Here is a 22757-nt window from a genome sequence, read left to right as displayed (position 1 = left end):
CCTGCGTCTGCTTTTCAGAAGTGGGGAAGGGATGATAGGCTTGGCTGGATTCCTGTAGTTTAGTTTAGTTTAGTTTAGTGATCCCAGCATCTGAGTGGCAGAAATGGGAGATTACTGTATGCTTTGGATTAGCCTGGTCTACATATGAATTCTATGCCAGCCACCAGAGTACACAGTGAGATCTTGTCTCACAAACAACAAAACCGTACAGACAACATGCTAACAGATTAATATTCTCTCTCTCTCTCTCTCTCTCTCTCTCTCTCTCTCTCTCTCTCTCTCTCCCCCCGCCCCTCTCGGTTTTTCAAGATAGGGTTTCCTCTGTGTAGTCCTGATTGTCCTGGAACTCTGCATGTAAACCAGGCTGGCCTTGAAATCATGAAAATCTTCCTGTTTCTGCCTCCCAAGAACTGGGATTAAAGGCGCGTGTTCTTATGCCTGTGTGCACCATGGATGTGGAGGTGGCTGCAGAGACCAGAAGGCAACACTCAGTGCCCTGGAGCTTTTGTGAGCTGCCAGATGTGGGGTGCTGGGAACTCAACTTGGGTCTTCTGGAAGTACAGGAAGCATTCTTAACTCCATTCCTCCCCCAACCCCAACTCATGGTCTCACTATGAGTCCAAGCTATTCTGCAACTTGTTATGCAGCACATGCTGTGTTCACACACCCAATGATCCTCCTGCCTCAGCTTCCAGAGTGCTAGGATTACAAGCATGCATCATCATGCTTTGACTGCCAACACTTTATTCTCTAGCCTCTGGATTATATTTAATTTAGTAGAAGCTAACTAATGTCACAAATAATACACAGAATAATATCAAGAGACATAATTCTGAGAAAAACCAATGCCCAGTATAAATACAGGAAGCATGGAAAAGATAATATTATCAGATTCTCAGAGTTTGAACAAAAGCCACTGGGTAACCTAGTCTGTATGGTCTATCATCACTCTCATGCTCAGACATCCTATAGGTTTGAGACTTAAAAGGAAGTTAAATAACCTATTGCCATGAACACAGGGCACCCTGCTTCTAAAGAGCTGACAGAGTTTCAGTTTCTCTTAACTGGGTTTAGCCACACCCAGAAAGCAACATCACTGAGGTGGTAAAATGCATCAGGGAGGCCATATCAGTGTGAGTAACCCATGACCACCAGCCACCCCCACACTACCTCCACCCCACTGTTGGGAACCATATTCTTTAATCATGTGTCAGGATGAGAGGACTGAGCTAGGCTGACTCCATGACAGGCTACAAAATGCCAGTTCAAGGAACTAGGTGTAAGTTTCTGATTCCCAGAACTGAACAAACCAGTTCAGGCAAGAGCCACAGCACACAGGCAGCCAGTCAGGAACTGCCCCACCATCTGGCCTGAGCCAGGAACTGTTCATCAGCAACAGTTCTAGAAAGTCCCCAGCCCCCAGCAATGGTTCCGGAAAGCCCCTAGAGCCCTAACCAAGCCCAGAGTCACCTGTACCCCTAGAGATAGAGCGAACCAGTAAGGGTAAAGATCACTCACCGACTACTCCCTGGAATTTCCCTAATCAGCTTTAAATTGAGCCTGTGCGCTCACTTCCAAGTTGCTGTTTTGATGAATGGTTGACCCTGCATGCTGGTAATTTCTGCAGAATAAACCCTCTTTCTTTGCATATTACTTGAGTCTGGGTTCTTCCTTCAGTGGTTCTTGGACCGTAACATTTGGGCGCTCATCCAGGATTGCTGCTGCCCCCCTACCCTTGTTAGCTGAGCAGGTTTTTGTTTTTGTTTTTTTTAGGGAAGCAATTGGTTCTCCACCAATTGGTAAGCTGAGGTGCTTCTGTCTGTCCTGTGTCTTTGTGTTTTGTCTTTTGTCCTGTCTTGCTTGGAGTTGTCTTTTGCTCTGTTCAGTGTAGGGTGATTTTTTTTAAGGCCAACTCCAGCGACCTCTCAGTGGCAGTGGGAGCATTGGAGAACTCCAGCCAAACACAGTGTTTGGTGAAGGCTAGTGAGTTATCCTGATAGGTGGGGCATGATACCAGGAGAGGCCACCATCAGCTTCATTTGGTTTCTTTTTCCAACACCTACAGACTTATTGTGTGCTTTGTGTGGTTGTGATTTATTTGTTCTCCCCTATTACTTTGAGAGACACCATGGGCCGACCAGCCAGCTCCACTCCATTGACTAGGTTCAAGTGCAATTACACTTGAAGGACTTCAAATGCCTGACAAAAAAAATCTAAGTGTAACTGTATGGTTGGGAAACTAACTATCTTTGGCAGGAACGAGTGGCCAGCAGGTCCACCACCCTTGGGGACTGATGCGCATCACTATCTGTAAAACTCAGTCTCTCCTCCATCAAAACTCTGACTATGGGACGTCTGGGTCTGCAGAAATGGTTGTTTACCCCCTGACTTAGTTTTAACTCATTTCAAGAATTTTTAGAAAAAAGTGACTAAATCGGGACAACAAAAACTGACAAGTTGGTGCTGTCCCCAGAGCCCTGCCTCCTGCCTGGATCAAAATGGCAGTAAGCCAGGGGCTATGTGCAGGCTGCTCTTAAAGGGGTCAGCAGCTTCTCAGCCTCCCTGGTAAGTAATCTGACAGCTACAAAACATCTATGCCCATGAGAACTGGATTCAACAAGTAGCAAGGTATTCCGTTCTTAAAATTACAGCTTAAAAAAATTGTCTGTTTTAAATGTATAAATATATGTGGCCACTGCATGTTTATTTTTGACCAGTCTTAAATATGTAAGTTTAATATAATCTTCATGTCTTATTTACAAAATATTAATTTATAATTTATGATATATAGTTAATAATCTACAGTATCAGTAACAGAAAGTTGGTTTAAAACAACTCAGGGTTAAAATCATCCTGGGCAACAACACATGTTATGAGTCAACCAAGGTCTCTAAAGAGACTTTTAAATTGGGATAATATGTTTTATGCAATTTTTGTCCTAAAAAATTAGACTTATAAAAGATGAGATTTTAAAATGTTTCTTTAATGAGGTACTGAAGCTGTACTCCCACGTGTTCATATATAGGAAATTTTCTTGTTGGCAGTCAAACTTTATGGCATAAAGTTGATGATCTTATAGACAGAGAACTGTTTAAACTGTCACAAAGCACTGGGACAATTTGAGAGATCTTTTATTGGCATGTCTTTGTTGGTGCGTGATGGGTACAATGAAGGAGGAAATTTCATTATACAACAGCAATCAAGTTATAAATCCATCTAGAAAAATAATTACAATAAAAATGGTTCAGGCAATACCAATTATAATAGCTATAGATCTGATGATAAAAATAATAAATATGATAACAGAAGGTTTTCATTATAAAGATACAACTATTGATTAATGCAATGTAATGTCAATTAGATATCATTCTTGAAGTCTTTTTATCTGTTGAAGCTTTGTCTTTTTATACTGTAAATTATGGTAATAATACTAGGAATAAAAATTAAGAAATCTGTTAATTTATAAACAGTGTGAGAGGTTTACAGCATTAAAAAGGTTAAGAAGAGCTGGGCGTGGCGGCACACGCCTTTGATCCCAGCACTCGGGAGGCAGAGGCAGGAGGATTTCTGAGTTCGAGGCCAGCCTGGTCTACAGAGTAAGTTCCAGGACAGCCAGGGCTACACAGAGAAAAACAAACAAGCAAAAAAAAAAAAGTTAAGAACCACACACGGCCCTTCCATTGCCTGAGCTCTAGGGAGGCTCACAGGCCCCTTCCAAAGGCAGCCTCCCTTCTCTCAGTCCAAGGAGCAGGTAAGGAGCTCCCTCAGCTACGGTCAGAAAAGGATCTAGTCTCCTTAGGAAATATATTCCTGGGCTAAAAAAGCTGTATTTTGATACTGGAAGAACGTCAATAAAAATTAGGATCTTTAAGGCTCAAACTTAATAGGCTTTAGTCTCATCAAATTACTATAATTAAAAAATAAAATTGAGGCCGGGCAGTGGTGGCACATGCCTTTAATCCCAGCACTTGGGAGGCAGAGACAAGCAGATTTCTAGGCCAGCCTGGTCTACAGTGAGTTCCAGGATAGCCAGGGCTACACAGAGAAACCCTGTCTCAAAAAAAACAAACTAACTAACTAAATAAAGTTGATAATCAGTAACTTTATAGATGATCATATCCTTTAATATATTCAGAAATATATTAAAGTCATGTTAAGTACTGATACAATTAACTATAAGGTTAGAGTTTTATTTAGTTTCTTGTTTTATGTTTGCAAGGTACAGTTTGAAACTAAGAACAGGCAAAGGTTGTTTAACTCAGACATGCTAGGTGGGTGCTAGCCCTCAAACCAGTCAGAGATCTGCTGACTGTGACATTTAACATACTATGACAGACAGAGACTCCAAAATCCTAACAGTGCCCCCACCCCCACCCCCACCCCCACCCCCACCAAGGTCTCCAAGAAGAGAAGGACACAACAATAAAGGATGCCACCTGGATGGTGGTACAGAAACCCTTAGAAACAGAGCCAACCAATCAGGATAAAGGTCACCTACCCCTCCCTAGAATTCCCCTAATTCCTTCAGTGATTCTTGGACCCTAACAAGGACTCCAACACCGTCCTGAATGTTGGTATCTTTAGGATTCAGCACGTGCCACTGAGCTCTGTCCAATACCCTCTTACCTCTCAGAGGTCTCAAAGGACAGGCTGGCTTTCTCCTCCTTGTGGTCACTACCACTGCCAGACCGATGCAGGCTCCGGCGGGAGTGTTTGCGCCGAGGTTGCTCCCGCTCTGGTGTGTCATCTTGCTCTACAGTTTCACTCTCCACATAAGGATAGGCTACCAAGTTGATGTAACCATCACTGTCTCCCTCAAAACAGACAGAAACCACGCCTGTCGGAGAAAAAGCAGCTGATTAACAAATACCAAGACTGGTGGAATCCATGTCTGCTCCTGCTTTCTCACAAAACACGGACATCACCTGTCCTGATCCAACTGTGGCTCCATTAAGAAGGATGGTGAGCAGACACCCATTTTCCAAAGATGGACAACCGTATTCACTCTAACCTACTGCTTACCTCTGAATGAGGGCAAATCTGTAATTATTTTCTACATTTTCCTTCACCCTTCTGCTTTCAGTACTCACCACTTACCACTCACAAATGTTTCTAGGTGACATTGAAAGCAGACAAAATGTAGCGCTCTTAGAGGGTAGGGAGCTGGCTCAGCACGCAAATGCACTTGCTGCTCTTGCAGAGTACCTAGGTTCAACTTCCAGAACCCAAATGGCGGCTCACAAACGTCTCCTACTCCAACTCCAAGGATCTAACATCCTGTTCTGGCTCTACGGGCCACCAAGGATGCATGTGGTACACAGACATACAACATTCACACACATAAAACAAAAATAAAATCCTTTTCAAAAGATGGATACTTAAAAAATTAACCCTCTATCTACTCAACTGCTTTAAGATGACCCCACTGCTTGGCGGTGATTCTTAGATCTGTTCTCCTTCTGCCCAACAGTGTCACCTAAAGAAACAAACTATCTCCAAGACAGTGCTCATATATAAAGTATTTTCTTCCCAGGGACTGGAGAGATGGCTCAGCCGTTAAGATCACTGACTGCTCTTGCAGAGTTCCTGAGTTTAATTCCCAGCAACCACATGGTGGTTCACAACCATCTGTAATGGGACCCAATGTCCTCTTCTGGTGTGTCTGAAGACAGCAACAGTGTACTCATATACATAAAAAAAAAAAAATATATATATATATATATATATATATATGTATATACACACACACATACGTGTGTGTGTGTATGTATGTGTGTGTGTTCCCCCACCCCCCACCCCGCCCCCACAATGAGCACAGTGCTCTCTTAGTTTCCCTCACAGACTTCTATTCTGGAATCTCTAAGGTGAAATGCCTTCCTGAATTTCCCCACTATATCCCACTGAAAAATTTGTTCCCTCCATTTTTTTTTTATAAGACAGGGTCTTGGATAGCCCAGGCTAGCCTCAAACTCACTATGAAGTAGATGACCTTAAACTGACCTTTCTGCCTCCACTTCCTAGTGACAGGGTTACTGGTTTGTGACCATGCCTATTGTCTGTTTTTCATTTTTTAACCTAGTACTTTTTTTGTTGTTGTTTTTTGTTTTGAGACAGGGATTCTCTGTATATCCCTGGCTGTCCTGGAACTCACTTTGTAGACCAGGCTGGCCTCGAACTCAGAAATCCACCTGCCTGTGTCTCCCAAGTGCTGGGATTAAAGGCGTGTGCCACCACGGCCGGCAACCTGGTACTTTTTTATAGTCTCTTTATGTAACCCTGGACTGTTTCAAATTACAGATCAGAGATCCACCTGTTTCTGCCTGGAAAGTTAGGATTTAAAGGCACTACCATGCCTGGCTTCCACTTTTACTGACCCCACCATAGACACACACATAGTTTTTCTGTGTAGCCCTGGCTGTCCTGGAACTCACTCTGTAGACCAGGCCGGTCTTGAACTCAGAAATTTGTCTGCCTCTGCCTCTGAGTGTTGGGATTAAAGCTGTGCACCACCATGCCTGGTTTCTAGTTTACTATGTGTAAGTGTTTTGCTCACATGTATGCAAGTTTATCACACAAAGCTAGAAAAGGGCATGAGATCCTCTGAAACTAGAGCTGCCGGTAGCTGTGAGTCTCCATGTGAGTGCTGGAAACAAACTTGGGTCTTTTGCCAAGAATAGGAAGTAATCTTAAAGGTAGGCAGTGGTGGCACACGCCTTTAATCCCAGCACTTAGGAGGCAGAGGCAGACGGATTTCTGAGTTCAATCCCGGCCTGGTCTACAGAGTAAGTTCCAGGACAGCCAAGGCTACAGAGAGAAACCCTGTCTCAAAAAAAAAAAAAAAAAAAAAAAAAAGTACTCTTAACTGCTGAGCTATCTCTCCAGCTCCTGTTGTATTTGTCAACCAGATTAGTTTCTTCCACATCAAGAAACAGAAACAATACAATAAAACAAAAACAATACTCAGAAATCTAATCAAGAAGGTTTTTTTAAAAAACAAAAACACAACAATAAAAGGAACTTGCACATGCCACCCTGTGTCCATCAATGACACATCTTGGTGAACACAGAGCTCTACCGTCTACAGTGAGGGCTGAGGCACTCTGTCCTCTGCGCTTGTCTCCTTCCCTAGGCTAGCAGTGCATCAGTCTCTGGGTCCTGTCAGAAGGAAAATCCTTCACACTCACACCCCAGAGGGGTTCACATGCACAACCTGTCCATGTGCATGGCTGTCTCTCAGCAAGCCTTCACCATGGTCTTCTGAACTTGTTTAAGCCTGAGCGTTCTCCAGTCCACAGCCTTCTTTTCTGGGAGCTCCCTTACAGTCCATTTTGACTGTCCCCAGAACTATCACACTCTTCCAGGAAGAGCCATAGTTTCTATTAGCCTCTTTTTCCCATCTTGATTTATTCTTTGTATGCCCAGAATACATATTCAAAAAACTCCCTGGGACAATTTTTTGAATCCTTTGTTCAAATAATAGTTCAGCTGAAGAGTTTTATTTTTCATTAGAAAAATAATTTTACTTTTTTCTTTCCAACTCACGATATATCTATCTGCACAGGCTGGGACTGCCAGTTAAATGCTGACTCGGAATGAGAGGCCTCCGAGACAACCGTGGCTCAGTCCTTGATATGAAGGGAGGCACTGCTTCACCACTGTGTATGAAGACAACCCCAGATCCTCCACGAGGAGGAAAACATGTCCTTCCATGTCTATCATTAGCTGTGCTTTTTTACCAAGTAAAGAGACATGCACAAAACAATTACAGATTTTAAGAAGTACTGTGACGAAATCATGTGGGGTTCTGTAATTGGAAATGATAATGTCTCCAGAGCAGAGCATTTAATACAGGATGACCAAGCAGTGCCTGAAGGATGAGGACTGAGGAGAGCTGTGGACACAACTCCAAGTGCAAGTAAAAGCTGGAGCTGGGCAGTCTAAAATTTGCCTAACTTTATTTTTTTTTACAAATAAAAATATAAATAGGGTCTGGGAATACAGATAAATTGATAAAATATTTCCTAGCATTCTTAAAAATAAACAAAGGAGCTGGGCGTTGGTGGCGCACGCCTTTAATCCCAGCACTCGGGAGGCAGAGGCAGGTGGATTTCTGAGTTCGAGGCCAGCCTGGTCTACAAAGTGAGTTCCAGGACAGCCAGGGATATACAGAGAAACCCTGTCTCAAAAACCCAACCCCTACCCCCCCAAAAAAACCAAAAAACAAAACAAACAAACAAAGGAATAGGAATATAATTCAATGATAGAATGCTTGCCTAGCCCATTTAATTCCTAGGTTCAATCTCTAGTACTGTAAAAGAACAAAAACGTATATACAGACTTGGCATACATTCAAATATGTATAGAACTGAACAGTAGGACTCATGTCTTTGTATGTAGCATTATTCATAAGAGCTAACAGACAGAATAATGTGAATGTAACTAATCTGCCATGTTTTAATTTTATTTATTTATTGTCTTTTGTTTTGTTTTGTTTTTGTTTTGAGACAGGATTTCTCTGTCTCACGCCACCATGCCAGGCTCTTTATTGTTCTTTTGAGACAGGATTTCTCTGTGTGGCCCTGGCTGTCCTAGAACCAGCTCTGTACACCAAGCTGGCTTCAAACTCAAGAGATTGGCCTGCCTCTGCCTTCTGAGTGCTGGGATTAAAGGCATGCAGCACCATGCCCAGTCATTTTTTTTAATTTTATTTCATGTATATATGCGTTTGTGCCTGAGTGCATGTCTATGTACCACATGCATGCAGTATCCATAGAGGCCAGAAGAGGGTGTCAGATTTTCTGAAACTGGAGTCACAGACAGTTGTAGCCTCCATATAGGTGCTGGAAACTGAACCTGGACCCTCTAAAAGCAGCAATCGGAGGAAGGATCGAAGGAGCCAGAGGTCAAGGACACCACCTGAAAACCTGGGTCCAGAGTGGCTCAGGGACACATGGGATGGTCCTAGGCCCCTGCACATATAACACATGTGCAGCTTGGTCTCCCTGTGAGAACCCTAACAACTGAAGCAAGGGCTAACTCTGATTCTGTTGCCTGCCTCTGGACTCCTTTCTTCCCTAACTGGGCTGCCTTGTCCAGGTTTAACAGGAGAAGATGCACCCAGTCCTACGGGAACTTGATATGCCAAGGTGGACTGATAACAACGGGAAGCTGCTTCTTCTCTGAGGAGAAAGGAAAAGGGGCATGGGGAGGGGGGGTGAGAGGGAGGGACTAGAAGGAGAGGAAGGAGGGTAAGCTGTTATCAGAATGTAAAGTAAATCAATAAATTTAATAATAATCATAATCATAATAAAGAGCAATGAGTACTCTTAACCCCCAAGCCATCTCTCCAGCCCTCATTAAAATGTTTTCAAAGGGCCTGTGAGATGGAAAGCAGGGAAAGACACCGCTGCCAGGTCTGAAGGCAGGAGCTCAAGCCCTGCAACCGCAACCAACATGGAGGCAGGAGAACAAGTCCTGAGGCTGCCTGTCCTCTGCCTTCTGAATGGATGCCATGGTATGAGAATACCTGCAGACATACAAATCAATCTTTTCTTTTTACCATTTGTTTTATTTGTGGTGCTAGAGTCAAACCTAAGACCTTACTCGGATCAGGTAAGCACTCCACCACTGAGCCCCAGTCCCCAGAAGGAATTCAAACATATGCTATGAAACAGATGGACTTTAAAAACATGCTAAGTGAAATTAGCTAGATACAAATTGAGAAAAAACGTATGATTTCATTTATATGGAATATCTACACTAGAAGTTTCTAAGGCTCAGACACAGAAAGCACGGGGAGGTTTATATTTAGTTCACAGTACCCATTTCACAATGAACAGTGGTTATAGCCACACAACTATGTCCGTGTACCTAATGCTATTAAATTATACAACAAAATTGTAAACTTTATATATTTTTCCATAATAATTTTTCAGAGTCAGGGGCTAGAGAGATGGCTCAGTGGTTAAGAGCACTGTTTGCTCTTTCAGAGGTCCTGAGTTTAATTCCTAGCAACTACATGGTGGCTCACAATCATCTATAATGAGATATGGGTGCCCTCTCCTGGCAGGCAGATATACATGCAAGCTGAACGCTGAATACATTACAAATAAATAAATAAATCTTAAAAAAAAATTAAAGTCAACTCTTACTTGGATTGCTAAATGGAAATTCCCCTAAGTAAAAATGTTAACATGACTAAAATCGTAACTAAATTAAAAAAATAATTTTAAAAGGCTTACTCATTTTTATTTTATGTGCATGAGAATTTTGACTATGTGTGCACTCCACACCTGAATGAAAGTGAATCCCCTAGAACTGGAGTTACAGAGAGTTGTGAGCTGTCATGTGGGTGCTGGGAACCAAACCCGGGTCTCTACAAGAACAGCATATGCTCTTATTCACGGAGTCATCTCTCCAGCTTGGTTCTAAACAATTTTACAAGGGCTGGAGAGATGGCTCAGCAATTAATAGTGCTTACTATGTAATCAGGAGGATCAGAGTTCAAATGTCAACACCCATATAACAGGCCTGGTTTCCCACAAACAGCTATCTGTTCAGAGGAATTTAATGCTCCCTTCTGGTATGCATATATATTTACTTACACATAGACACACAAATAAATTCTTCAGTTAAAAAAAGCAGCTGGGGGGGCTGGTGAGATGGCTCAGTGGGTAAGAGCACCCGACTGCTCTCCCGAAGGTCAGGAGTTCAAATCCCAGCAACCACATGGTGGCTCATAACCATCTGTAACAAGATCTGACGCCCTCTTCTGGAGTGTCTGAAGACAGCTACAGTGTACTTACATATAATAAATAAAAAAAAAAAAAAAAAAAGCAGCTGGGCTGGGCATGGTGGCACACGCCTTTAATCCCAGCACTTGGGAGGCAGAGGCAGGTGATTTCTGAGTTCGAGGCCAGCCTGGTCTACAGAGTGAATTCCAGGAAAGCCAGGGCTACACAGAGAAACCCTGTCTCCAAAAAAATCAAATAAATACATACATACATACATACATACATACTTACTTATAGCCTGGTGTGGTGTCACACATCTTTAATCTCAGCACTCAGGAGGCAGAAGCAAGTAGACCTCTGTGAGTTTTGAATCCAAGGCCAGCCTGGTCTACATAGTTGAGACCCTATCTTGAACGAATCATGGGCAGTCATAAAAATGTATATGGGGCCAGAGAGATGGCTTAGCAGTTAAAAGTACTTGCTGCTCTTGCAAAAAAACACGGTTTTCTTCCCAAGAGATCTGATGTCCACCTTCTGACCTCTGCATACACGTGGTATACACACAGATATGTAACAAAGCACTCATAAACAGGCCTGGAGAGATAAGTTGGTAGTTAAGAGCACTAGCTGCTCTTCTAGAAGACAAAGGTTCAATTTTCAACACCCACAGAGCAGCTCACAACCATCTATATCACCAATTCCAATGGATGCAACACTCTCTTCTGGCCTCTGCAGGTACCAGGTACACATGTATTACAGACATACATGCAAGCAAAACACCAATACACACAAAATAACTCATTTTAAAAATAGTTGAATAGGCCAAGTGTAGTGATTAGTGAATCACACCTTTAATCCTAGCATAGCAGGTGAATCTCTGTGAGTTAAAGGTCAGCCTGGTCTACAGAGCGAGTTCCAGGACAGCCAGAGATACACAATAGAAACCTTGTCTTTAAAAGAGTGATGGAGGGACTGGAGAGATGTCAGCAGTTAAGAGCATCAATTGATTGCTCTTCCAGAGGTCCTGAGCTCAATTTCCAGCAACCACGTGGTGGCTCACAACCATCTGTAATGAGATCCGATGCCCTCTTCTGATGTGTCTCTACAGTATACTCAAATAAATAAACAAACAAACAAACAAATAGTAATTAATAGTACATACAGAGTGCAAAGAACAAATGCTACCGTGGCCTGGTTCCACAACACCCACAAGATTCTTTCTGTCCTATAAAGCCAGCTCTGAAACAAACTGTTTCAAACATTACTACATCAGGGCTCCTGAATATTCCATGAATTCCCTCTCCTGCACACACAAACAGGCATCACTGTCCCTTGCCAGCTATTCAACCACCTTAAAGCCTGGAAAGTACCCCTTTATCCTTCCTAGGGATCACAGAATTGTCCCTTTCCCCCTAGACCTGTGTCACAAACAAGGGACAATAGGCTTTTCTCCACCAATGGGTCTACCTAATGTCAATTTTTCTCAGCTTTTCATGATCTAAACATTTCTGATAATTTCAGCTTCTACTTTTACCTAACAAACTGAGATATAAAGAACCACAACCATGTCATATGGCAAACAACACAGGACAACTGAGCCAAGACCTGTCAGTCAAAGACTGCTAGTCTCACAAAAAGGACCACTAACCGACCTTTGTACTCTGGGGTGAATTCCTTCATTTCGGGAGGGAGTGACTCGTAGAAGCGCTGTTCCCGGGAGATGAGAGGTTTGCACACAGTGTGGTCGTCGTACCGCATCATGCTGCTGTGCCCGCCCACCTGATGGATGAAGGGCTCCAGGAGGACTCCTCGGTCTCCGGCCCGACTTGCGTTCTTGCCATACTGCCCCACTTCCATGGTTTGACAAACACACATTGCGTTGGGGGCCGGTTGCACACTGATGGCAGACGATGCAGCACATGGACCACAAAAGGAGAGCTAAGTTGATCCTGGCTAGTGGGAGGCCAATGGTCACAGTCTGCTTAGTTTACTGTTCTGTCCTAGAAGAGACAAGGTAGGAAAAGGGAATCAAACGTCTGGCCGGTCAGTTTCCATGCTGTGTGCATCCCCTGCATGTCTGCCACTACAACCTAAGAGGCAGCTCAAGAACTCTGTTAAAGCGATGCAGCTTTGGTCTCCACCCATCGTTCTGTGTACACAGCTCCTGTCCAACTCCCTCTAAATACTCTGAGGATCTCACTTCAGAGATATACCATGTCATAATCATCAGTATGACAACTAACTCAGTTATGTAAGCTTCAAAGATAAAAGGATCAGAAAAAAAACAGAAACACATTCTGTTCAAGGTCTCATCCTAACCCAAGAGAAGTGTGTCTGGGTCTGTTTGCATTTTAACAATTAAGCGTGCGTTCCAGAGACATTAAGTGCATTCACACTGCTTGTATAACCATCACCATCATCCATCTTCACAACGCTGGCTTCCATCAACCGAACTCAAATTCTGTGCCAATATTTTATGTTTATTTTTCTAGGACAAGGTTTCCCCATTATCACCCAGGATGGCCCTAAATTTGCTGGCTTCAAGACAAGAATTTCTACCTTAAGCATCAGGTCATGTTAGTTTCAAAAGTTCTCTTCTAAAGGTACAAAGGACCAGACATGAAAAACCATTCTCTGGTAGGATTTAAAGCAAAGTCCCGCCCCGCCCCCCAGGTGGGCTATCTGTGTGTAGCCCTGGCTAGACTGGAACTGGCTGTAGACCAGGTTTGGCATGGAAGTCAGAAATCTGTCTCACTCTGCCCCCCAAGTCCTAGAATTAAAGGCATGAGCCACGACATTTTAAAAACAATTTTAAAAATCTTTTCTTTTGCTTTCCCTCAGAGAAATTCAGATTCTTCTACTTTCAGTCTTCCTTCCCACTGTGGGAAAGAGAAAAGTTCTCTGTATTAGAGAGCACCTTCCCTCTGGGGTCAGTTTTTCTTTCCCTTAAGAAAACTTAAAATTCAGCTGGGTAGTGGTGGCGCACGCCTTTAATCCCAGCACTTGGGGGGCAGAGGCAGGCGGATTTCTGAGTTCGAGGCCAGCCTGGTCTACAGAGTGAGTTCCAGGACAGCCGGGCTACACAGAGAAACCCTGTCTCGAAAAGCCAAAAAAAAAAAAAAAAAAAAAAAAAAAAGACATAAAGAAAAGTTAAAATTCTTGCTATTTCTTTAATACCAAATCTGCCTTTGAGTCAGGACTGTCTTCTCTTGCAAAGAGCTAGAGTGAGACCCCAGCACTCATGTCAGGAGGCTCACAACAGCCTATAGCTGCAGCTCCAGGAGATCTGACACCTAACTCCACTGCCACCTGCACTCATGTGCATATACCCCCCCACACACACACACACTCACAATTAAAAATAAGCCACTTTTAAGACTTTGAACTGGGTTAAGATAGCACAGTGAGTAAAATGCTTCACAAGTTTGACAACTTACTCAGTTCCCAGATGTCACAGAAAGGAGAAACCCACTCCAGAGTTGTCTTTTGACTTACACAGAGACAGAGACAGAGACAGACAGACAGACAGACACACACACACACACACACATGCATACACACATACATATATTTAAAGAAAAATTTAAACTCTTTAAGTTCTCTGGCATGGTGGCACATGTGGTGGTAGGACCTTTAATCCCAACACTAAGGCAGCTAAGGCAGGAGGATATCAAATTTGAGGACAGTCTGGGCAGTTTACCAAGCTCCTTTTTCAAACAGAAAGTTTAAAAAGAACTAGAGGTAGGCTTGGGGGATGGTTCAGAGGATAAAGTCTCATGTATCTGTAATCTCAGTGCTCATAGTCGGGAGACAGAGAGATGGCAGGCAGAGAAGAGAATCCTAGAAGCTCACAGGCCAGGGTGGGCCAGCTGGCTGGCTGTACATAGCAGTAAGCAAGAGACCCTGTCTCAAACAAGGCAGAAGGCAAAGACCAGCACAAGCAATTATACTGGCCTTCACACAAGCACCATGTGAACACGTGCTCATACTCACACACATGTATCATACACACAGACAATACATACACATGCTCTGACCTCCATACAACCACCAAAATATGAACCCATACTCACTCAGACATACATGTATCTTAAACACATACGAGACACACTTTTTTTTTTTTTAAGGACTGAAGGAGGCTGGCATACACAGCTATCAGTGGAGTGCCTGCCTCGTATTCCAGGAGTCCTCTTTTCTTTCACCTGGGGGGGGGGGGTGTGTGCACAGGTGTAATTCCAGCACCCAGGAGGTTGAGGTAGCAGGGTACATACATACATACATATATACACACACACACACACACACACACACACACGTTTTGAGACAGGGTCTTAGTCTATAGCCAAGCCTGGGACAATTCCTCCTATCCTAGACTCCTGTGTACTGAGAGTATAGGCATCACCCATCTCTACCAACACTAGAAAAAAAGGTAAAGTGGCTTTACAAAAACATTCTGAATGGTTGGTGAGATGGCTCAGAGGGTAAGAGCACTGACTGTTCTTCCTAAGGTCCTGAGTTCAAATCCCAGCAACCACATGGTGGCTCACAACCACCCATAATGAGATCTAAAGCCCTCTTCTGGTGCATCTGAAGTCAGCTACTGAAGCGAGCAGGGACTGAGGGAGTGGGGTTGACCTGAGTGAGGAGGGTCTACCAGAGTAAGGAGAGGTCCTAAATTCAATTCCCAACAACCGGATGAAGGCTCACAACTATCTGTACAGCCACAGTATACATAAATAAATAAATCTTAAGAAAAAAAATCATTCTGCAGACAAAATTCCAAACCAAACCAGCAACAAAGAAAACAAAATTCTGTGTAGACTCTCAAAGAAACATGATAAGTTAATCAAAAACAAGCTTAAATGTAGCCAGGTAAGAATAACATAAAGAACAAAAACTGTACAAAATGTTAAAAAAAAAAAAAGAACCTACAAGAAAAGGATTAATTTTTAATCAATGATACTAAAGGAAAAACAAAGGGGCGAAAAATACCAAACAGAAGATACAAAATAAATGGCTGGGTTGTTGCTTGGGTTGGGTGTTTTAGGTTTGTTTTTCTTAGGTCTAATTTTAATTCAACAAAACAATAAGCCTAGAAAGTGGCAGTGAATGCAAAGTCCTGGCAAACAAGAGAACTGTGATGAGCTTGGGTTGCAAACAAGGTCAAGGCTATTTTAAGAACCAGGAAAGCAGTTTCAACAGCAACTGCAAGACAATACCTGGTTCCCTTACCCCTCAGCCAGGCAGAAGCACAGATTCCCAGCAGCAAGTACCTACTTTAAGCTCAGAATTCAGAATTCTGTAGCCAACACACTTTCTTATGGTTGCAGATTAACCACTTGCACTTGTTAGGCAGTCATTTTTTATTAATCAAAGCATCCCTGGTACCTTTACATTTCAGAGGCAAATTTGCAAATCACATCAAAAATCAGTTCATAATTTTCTATTTATTGTATTATTACGACTTCCATTTCTATTACTTCTTTTAAAACGAAATCCATCAGGGCTAGAGACATGCTGCTCTAACTATATGTTGGTGAAGTGCATGCTTAGCATGTGTGAGAGGCCCTGGGATCAATCCCTAGCACAACAAAGTCTTTAACTGTATCATGTAGGCAGTGAAAGCATCATGACTGACGATCACATGCTTTTAAAGGATGATTTTTTTTTTCTTTTTTTTCTGACAGGGTCTGGTTTTACTCAGGGTAGCCTTGAATCTGTACTCCAGCAACTCTTCTGCTGCCTCTGTCTCCCAAATAGCTGGGACTACTAATGAACACGACACCCACAATATTACTATTGTTAGTGTTACTACTACTACTACTACTACTACTACTACTACTGTTGAGACAGGGTTATTGAGACAGCGTCTCACTATGTAGCTCTGGCTCGTCTGGAACTATTTATTTAGACCTGCTTTTTGTAAAGTTAAACCTGGTAAGCCAGGATAGGGGAGACAAAATTAAAGCAATACTTTTAGTTTTAACAAATATGTCTTTTGGTCTTTGGTTCATGTTTTTACTGTCTGACACATTTAAGGAAAACAGTAAAATTCCTGTAACAAATCAGAACACAATGGACAAAGTCCATAAGCATGGAGTGCACAACACTAGGTCTGAGGAGAACCAAGTCTGAGTAATTCCATAAACAAACCCTGAGAGACAGGCAGTACCCTAAATACTTACTACTGCCTAGCTCACGACTCCCTTACTATGTCAATAAATTATTTGTTTTGGGGGTTACAGAGATGGCTCACTGGTTAAGGCACCCACTATTCATCTAGAGGACCCAAGTTCAATTCCCAGCACCCACATGGCAGCTCACAACTATCTGTAATTCCAGTTCCAGGGAATGGCCTCTTCTGAGCTCCTAGGACCAGGCAAGCAACAAGGTACGCATATATACATGCAAGCAAAACACTCATACACATAGAACATAATTAATTTTTTTCATTTGGTTTTTTAAGACAGGGTTTCGGGCTGGAGAGATGGCTCAAGCGGGTAAGAATACTGACTGCTCTTCCAGAGGTCCTGAGTTCAAATCCCAGCAACCATCTGTAATGGGGCTCACAACCATCTGTAATGGGGATCTGATGCCCTCTTCTGGTGTGTCTGAAGACAGCAACAGTGTACTTACATATAATAAATAAATCTTAAAAAAAAAAAAAAGACAGTTTCTCTGTGTAGCCCTGAATATCTTGGTACTATGTAGACTATGCTCAAGGCTGGCCTTGAACTCAAGAGATCTGCCTACCTCTGCCTCCTGTATGCTGGGATTTAAGGTATGTGGCACTACCACCTGATTAAACTATTCTTATAAAAATATATTATCTATTAGTTGACCTGGGTGTAGAGGCATACACTTTAATCCCAAAACTTGGATATAGAGGCAGTTGGGTCACTGAGCTTCTGAGGCCACCATGCATTGCATATTAAGTTCCAAGCCAGCTAGGGCTATATAAAATGAGACCATGCCTCAAAAAAAGAAAAATGAATATGTTAAAAAAGGAAAAAAAAAACACCAAACAAGCAAGCAAGAAAGAATATAAGCCTTTACAATAAATGTTGACAATCCTTGCACAACCTTATATCCATAAGGGAGAAAAAAATGAACCTCAACCCTAATATCAACATACAAAATTAGTTCAAGATAAATCAGGCACCTAAATGCAAAGACTAAAACTATAAACTTTCCAGGTGACATTATAAAGTTTTAAGAATTGTACTACATGACTTCTAAGAACTGTTAGAAACTATCCAGAAATGGTGGTACACTCTGTTGATCCCAACACAAGAGTGGCAGAGGCAAGTGGATCTCTGTGAGTTCAAGCCCAGCCTGGTCTACATAGTGAGTTCCAGGCCAGCCAGTGATACATAGTGAAAAATAAAACAACAACAAGTAAGTAAGTAAAAATAGAAGAATTGCTGGAAATCGGGCCAACAAGATAGTACAGCAAGTAAAAACACTTGCAGAACCACCTGGTGACTTCAATTTCTAGCACAGTGGGAGGACAACAGATTCCCCAAAGTTGTCCTCTGACCTTCACATGGGAGTCATGACACACGTGCATGTGCACGCACACACATGCACACACACGCGCACACACACACACACACACACACACACACACACACACACACACACAGTAATAGCTAACAAATCAATTCCAAGGGCTAGAGAGATGGTTCAGCCATTAGGAGCACTGGCTGCTCTTCCAGAGGAGCGAGCGAGGCTTAATTCTGAGCAACCAGACCATGGCTTATAACCACCTGTAACTGCAGTTCCAGGTGACCCAACACCTTCTTTTGACCTCTAAAGGAGCTGCATACACACAATGCACACACACTTAACATGCAGCAAAATACCCATATACATAAAATATGACTTTAAATAAAACGTGAGATTTTCTTTTTAATTGTGTGCATACAAATGTGTGCAGGGTCAGAGGCCAGAGCTACAGGTGGTTGTAAGCCACTGCTATGGGTGCCAGAAGTGGTCCAGCCCTTTAATCCCAGCTCCTCCTAAGAGGCAGGTCGCTGAGAGTCTAACAAAGGAATGATAAAGCAAATGAGCATGATGCTACGTGTTACAAGCACTGGGAAAGTAGAAATAAATAGATCCTTGGAACTTGCTAGCCATCCAGGCTGGCCTAGTTGGTGAATCCCAGGCCAGTAAAAGCCCTTCCTCAAAAAGAATATGAATATCATCTGAAGAATAAACCCAAGGTTGTTCTCTGGCCTTTTTCAAAGTAGGCACATATGTGTGCATACACACACACACACATGCAGAGTACATACAGTAAATTAAGTTTTAAAACAAACTCAAAACAAACCTATGATGATAAAAGCAAAGCACAGGTTATCCTAGGCCAGAGTAAGATGGCACTTTAAATCGATCCTGCGTTAAAGAAACAAATTCAAGTTGGGTATGGTTGTACACACCTGTAATTCCAACACTCAGGCTAAGGCAGGAAGATTGTGAATTCAAGGCCAGGCAAGGTTAAATAGTGAAACCCTGTCCTCAAAAATAAAGGGGTGGGTATGACTAGATAATCTGGGAATAATAATCTACTCTCCACTGTCAGCTTCACAGAAAACAAGGATGAAATCATTACTTTCCCTTGCGAGCTGAGGTTAAGCTTGTTAGTAGAGACATTAGAGACACTAAAGCAAACCCAGCAGCTTTCATTCTGGTTCCATTATCCGACACTCACCAGGCCTCCACCATTTAGCCAGCTTTCCTAGAACCCAACCACAGCTGTTTTGACTCCCACGATGCATGGAGTAGAGGCCAGCAGCTTCCTAACACCTCACTCAACAACTTCACAGTATAGTGCTTCTGGTGATACATTTCCTTGTAAATAGAATCTACCCACTAAGTTCTAGAATGCTGATTTCTAACATGTTCTGCCAACATAAACCCCACAATGATTCTGCCATTTAGTTAGGCAAAGCTGTGCCCCATTCACAAGGTACAGCCCCTAGCCTAGATTCTTCCTTACCCATGTTTAGTAGCCAAGGGACCTGCCCATTCCCATGTGTAGTTTTTCTATTTTAAGTTCTCTCTACCTCTGACCAATCAAGTCCCTCATTGCTTGAATTTGTTATATTTAGTAATTTATATATATTCACAGTTGGTTAGAACTTAGCTCCATCATAGAACACCAGCCTAGCATGTGCAAGACCTTGAGTGGAGTTCAATACTCACACCAAAAGTCTCCAAAATAGCTGGGCTTAGTGGCACATGTCTTTAATCCTAGCACTCAGGAGGCAGAGGCAGGCAGCATCTGCATTCAAGAATAGCTTGGTGAGTTCCAGGACAGCCAGAACTATGAAAAGAAACCTTGTCTTAAGAGAGACAGAGAAGAGCCGGGCATGGTGGCACACGCCTTTAATCCCAGCACTTGGGAGGCAGAAGCAGGTGAATTTCTGAGTTCGAGGCCAGCCTGGTCTACAGAGTGAGTTCCAGGACAGCCAGGGCTATACAGAGAAACCCTGTCTGGAAAAAAAAAAAAAGAGAGAGGTAGAGAGACAGAGGGAGAGAGGGAGAAAGAGAGAAAAGGAAAGGAAAGGAAAGTAGAAAAAAATACATTCTAATTTAATGTTTGTGCACCAATGTCAGGATCTTCTTGAGAGACACTCATGAAATATCTACTCAACCATGTATTTATATTTATCTTTCCAAGCAGGTTAGAAACTTCCTGGTATTCATCTATTTTCTATACTAATGAACTCCCTTTAACATTAGCTGCACCATCCACATTTAATATCAAAAGTCATTAAATCCTAGCCTGGTATCCCAGCTAAGTCAGGAAAACTACAAATTCAAAGGCTATGTAAACAGTTAAAACATTCTAGACATGGGCTGGTGAGATGGCTCAGTGGGTAAGAGCACCCGACTGCTCTTCTGAAGGTCCGAAGTTCAAATCCCAGCAACCACATGGTGGCTCACAACCACCCGTAATGAGATCTGATGCCCTCTTCTGGTGTGTCTGAAGACAGCTACAGTGTACTTACATATAATAAATAAATAAATAAATAAATAGATAAATCTTTTAAAAAAAAATTCTAGACAGTGAGAGAGTTGGTCTCAACATCTCAACAGAAGAAGTAAAGATAACTGGAGACACAGCTCCAAGGTAGCTCTTGCAGAGCACACTGAAGGCATCGGTTCAGTCCCCAGTGCTGTAAAGATCTGAATAACTGAAGTGAATGGTAACTCGAACCTCTCTGTATCAGACAATTCGATGAGGTAGCTGGTACCACAGGAAAGTGACTTGCTGAGAAAGGTTCCACAGCTAAGAAATACTTAAAACATAATTTCCTTTCTTTCCCTGTTGCTGGAAAAGTGTTAAGCGGGGTCTAGTATGGAGAATCAGGCAGTCTGCACCACAGGTCTCTTGTTCGGTTCCCTGCAACTGTGAAATGATGTGGGAACCCAAAACTACAGACAGCTCTAGACAGCTCTTTCTGTGCTTCTCCACACGGCAGGGAAGCAAGGGCCCAGGCTATGAGGGAAGGAGTGTCTTAACAAAGTCACTTCTCTGTGCAGCTTTAGCCATCTAAACACTGAAGGCAAGTCAGGGAACAGTGGCACAAGCCTGTGACTTTAGCACTTCCAGGACTTTCGAGGCCACACAAGTTCAAGGTCATCCTCAGGTACTCAATTCAAGGACAACCTGATTGTGTGAGACCTTATTTAAAAAAAAAAAAAAAACAAACCTGAAGGCAATAATTAGAAAGTCTTCACTCTTAAGAAATGTCTATAACTGACTATTCCATCTAAACAAAGACTGGTATCCTAGGAACCCTCACATTACCCTTGTGTGGGGCAAGGGTGGTAATATGATCCCCGGGGACATTTTTAGTATATACTCATTATACAAGACGACGGGCTTCATTATGACATTTCATACATGCTATTATGGACTTTGTTCCTATTCAACCTGAATTAGCCTCTCTGTGCACTTTGTTTACCCTCCCAACGTGTCCCCTTCCTGTAGCTAAATAATCTACCTTCTATTTTCATGTCTTAAATTCTTTTTAAAAACAAAGATTCTGCTACGGAGAAAATATGCAGCATTGGTCTTTCTGAATCTGGCTCCATCCACCCATCATACAACTTACACAATTCCTCCTCCTCTTTTTGTTTTTTTGAAGACAATTTCTCTACTTAAAACTCCACTGTGTATGCCTCAGTACAGGGGAACAACAGAGCCAAGAAGTGGGAATGGGTGGGTGGGGGAGCGGGTCGGGGAGCGTGTGGGGGACTTTTGGGATAGCATTGGAAATGTAAATGAAATAAATACCCAATTAAAAAAAATGAGGGCAAGAGGGAAAAGAAAAAAAAAAAAACAAACAAACAACAAAACTCCACTGTGTACATACACCAGTTTCCTTATCCAGTCACCTTCTGATGGGTTACTAGACTGAGTCCAGACCTCAGTTATTGTGAACAGTGTCACAATTAGTGACTATGTAGGTATCTGATGGGCACTTAAGACTCTTTTGGGTCTACAGGAGTACTACAGCTGGTCATCTGCCAGTCCTAACTTCACTTTTATTTTCTGTTTGTTTGTTTTTAGAAACTCAGGGGTTTTTGTTTTTTGCTTAAATCCCTCAGAAAACCTGTAACACCCGTGGCCAAGCAAAGCCTTTCTAAGAAAATCAACTGAAAATGTTTCCTTAGTCAATAAAAGGCATTAATAACATCTAAATCTAAATCTTGGCCCTGTCGTTCCCCTGTACTGGAGATGTAGTTCAGCTGGTAGACTATTTGTCTAGCATGTACAAAGGCCCTACGTTTAACCCCAGCGAGGTATAAAACCGTAATCCCAGCACCCAAGGGACAAAGGCTAGAGGACCACAAGTGCAAGGTTCCCCTTGACTACACTGAGCTACATGAAGTCCTACCTCAGAAAACAAAACAAAGGGCCTGTAGGATTGACTCAGTGGTTAAGTAAAACACTTACTGCTCTTGCAGAGGACCCAGGTTTGGTTCCTAGAACCCACGTGGTATCTTACA

The 22757-nt window shown here is 42.6% G+C and overlaps 1 protein-coding gene across 1 annotated transcript in view; it reads right to left on the bottom strand.

The window, feature by feature from the left end:
- Window positions 1-22757, bottom strand: part of Ip6k1 (inositol hexaphosphate kinase 1) — a 46135-nt gene that overhangs the window by 11947 nt on the left and 11431 nt on the right. The window contains exons 2-3 of the mRNA NM_013785.2: window positions 12386-12733; window positions 4627-4837 (exon numbers count right to left, since the gene is read on the bottom strand). Coding sequence (NP_038813.2) covers window positions 4627-4837; window positions 12386-12608 — 434 coding nt within the window. The 5' untranslated portion in view covers window positions 12609-12733. The remainder of the gene's footprint in view (window positions 1-4626; window positions 4838-12385; window positions 12734-22757) is intronic.

Source organism: Mus musculus, chromosome 9 (genome assembly GCF_000001635.26).
Source record: "Mus musculus strain C57BL/6J chromosome 9, GRCm38.p6 C57BL/6J".
Taxonomy (NCBI): Eukaryota; Metazoa; Chordata; class Mammalia; order Rodentia; family Muridae; genus Mus; species Mus musculus.
The sequence above is the reverse complement of the archived record's forward strand: the minus strand, read 5'-3'. Positions and strand labels throughout refer to the sequence as shown.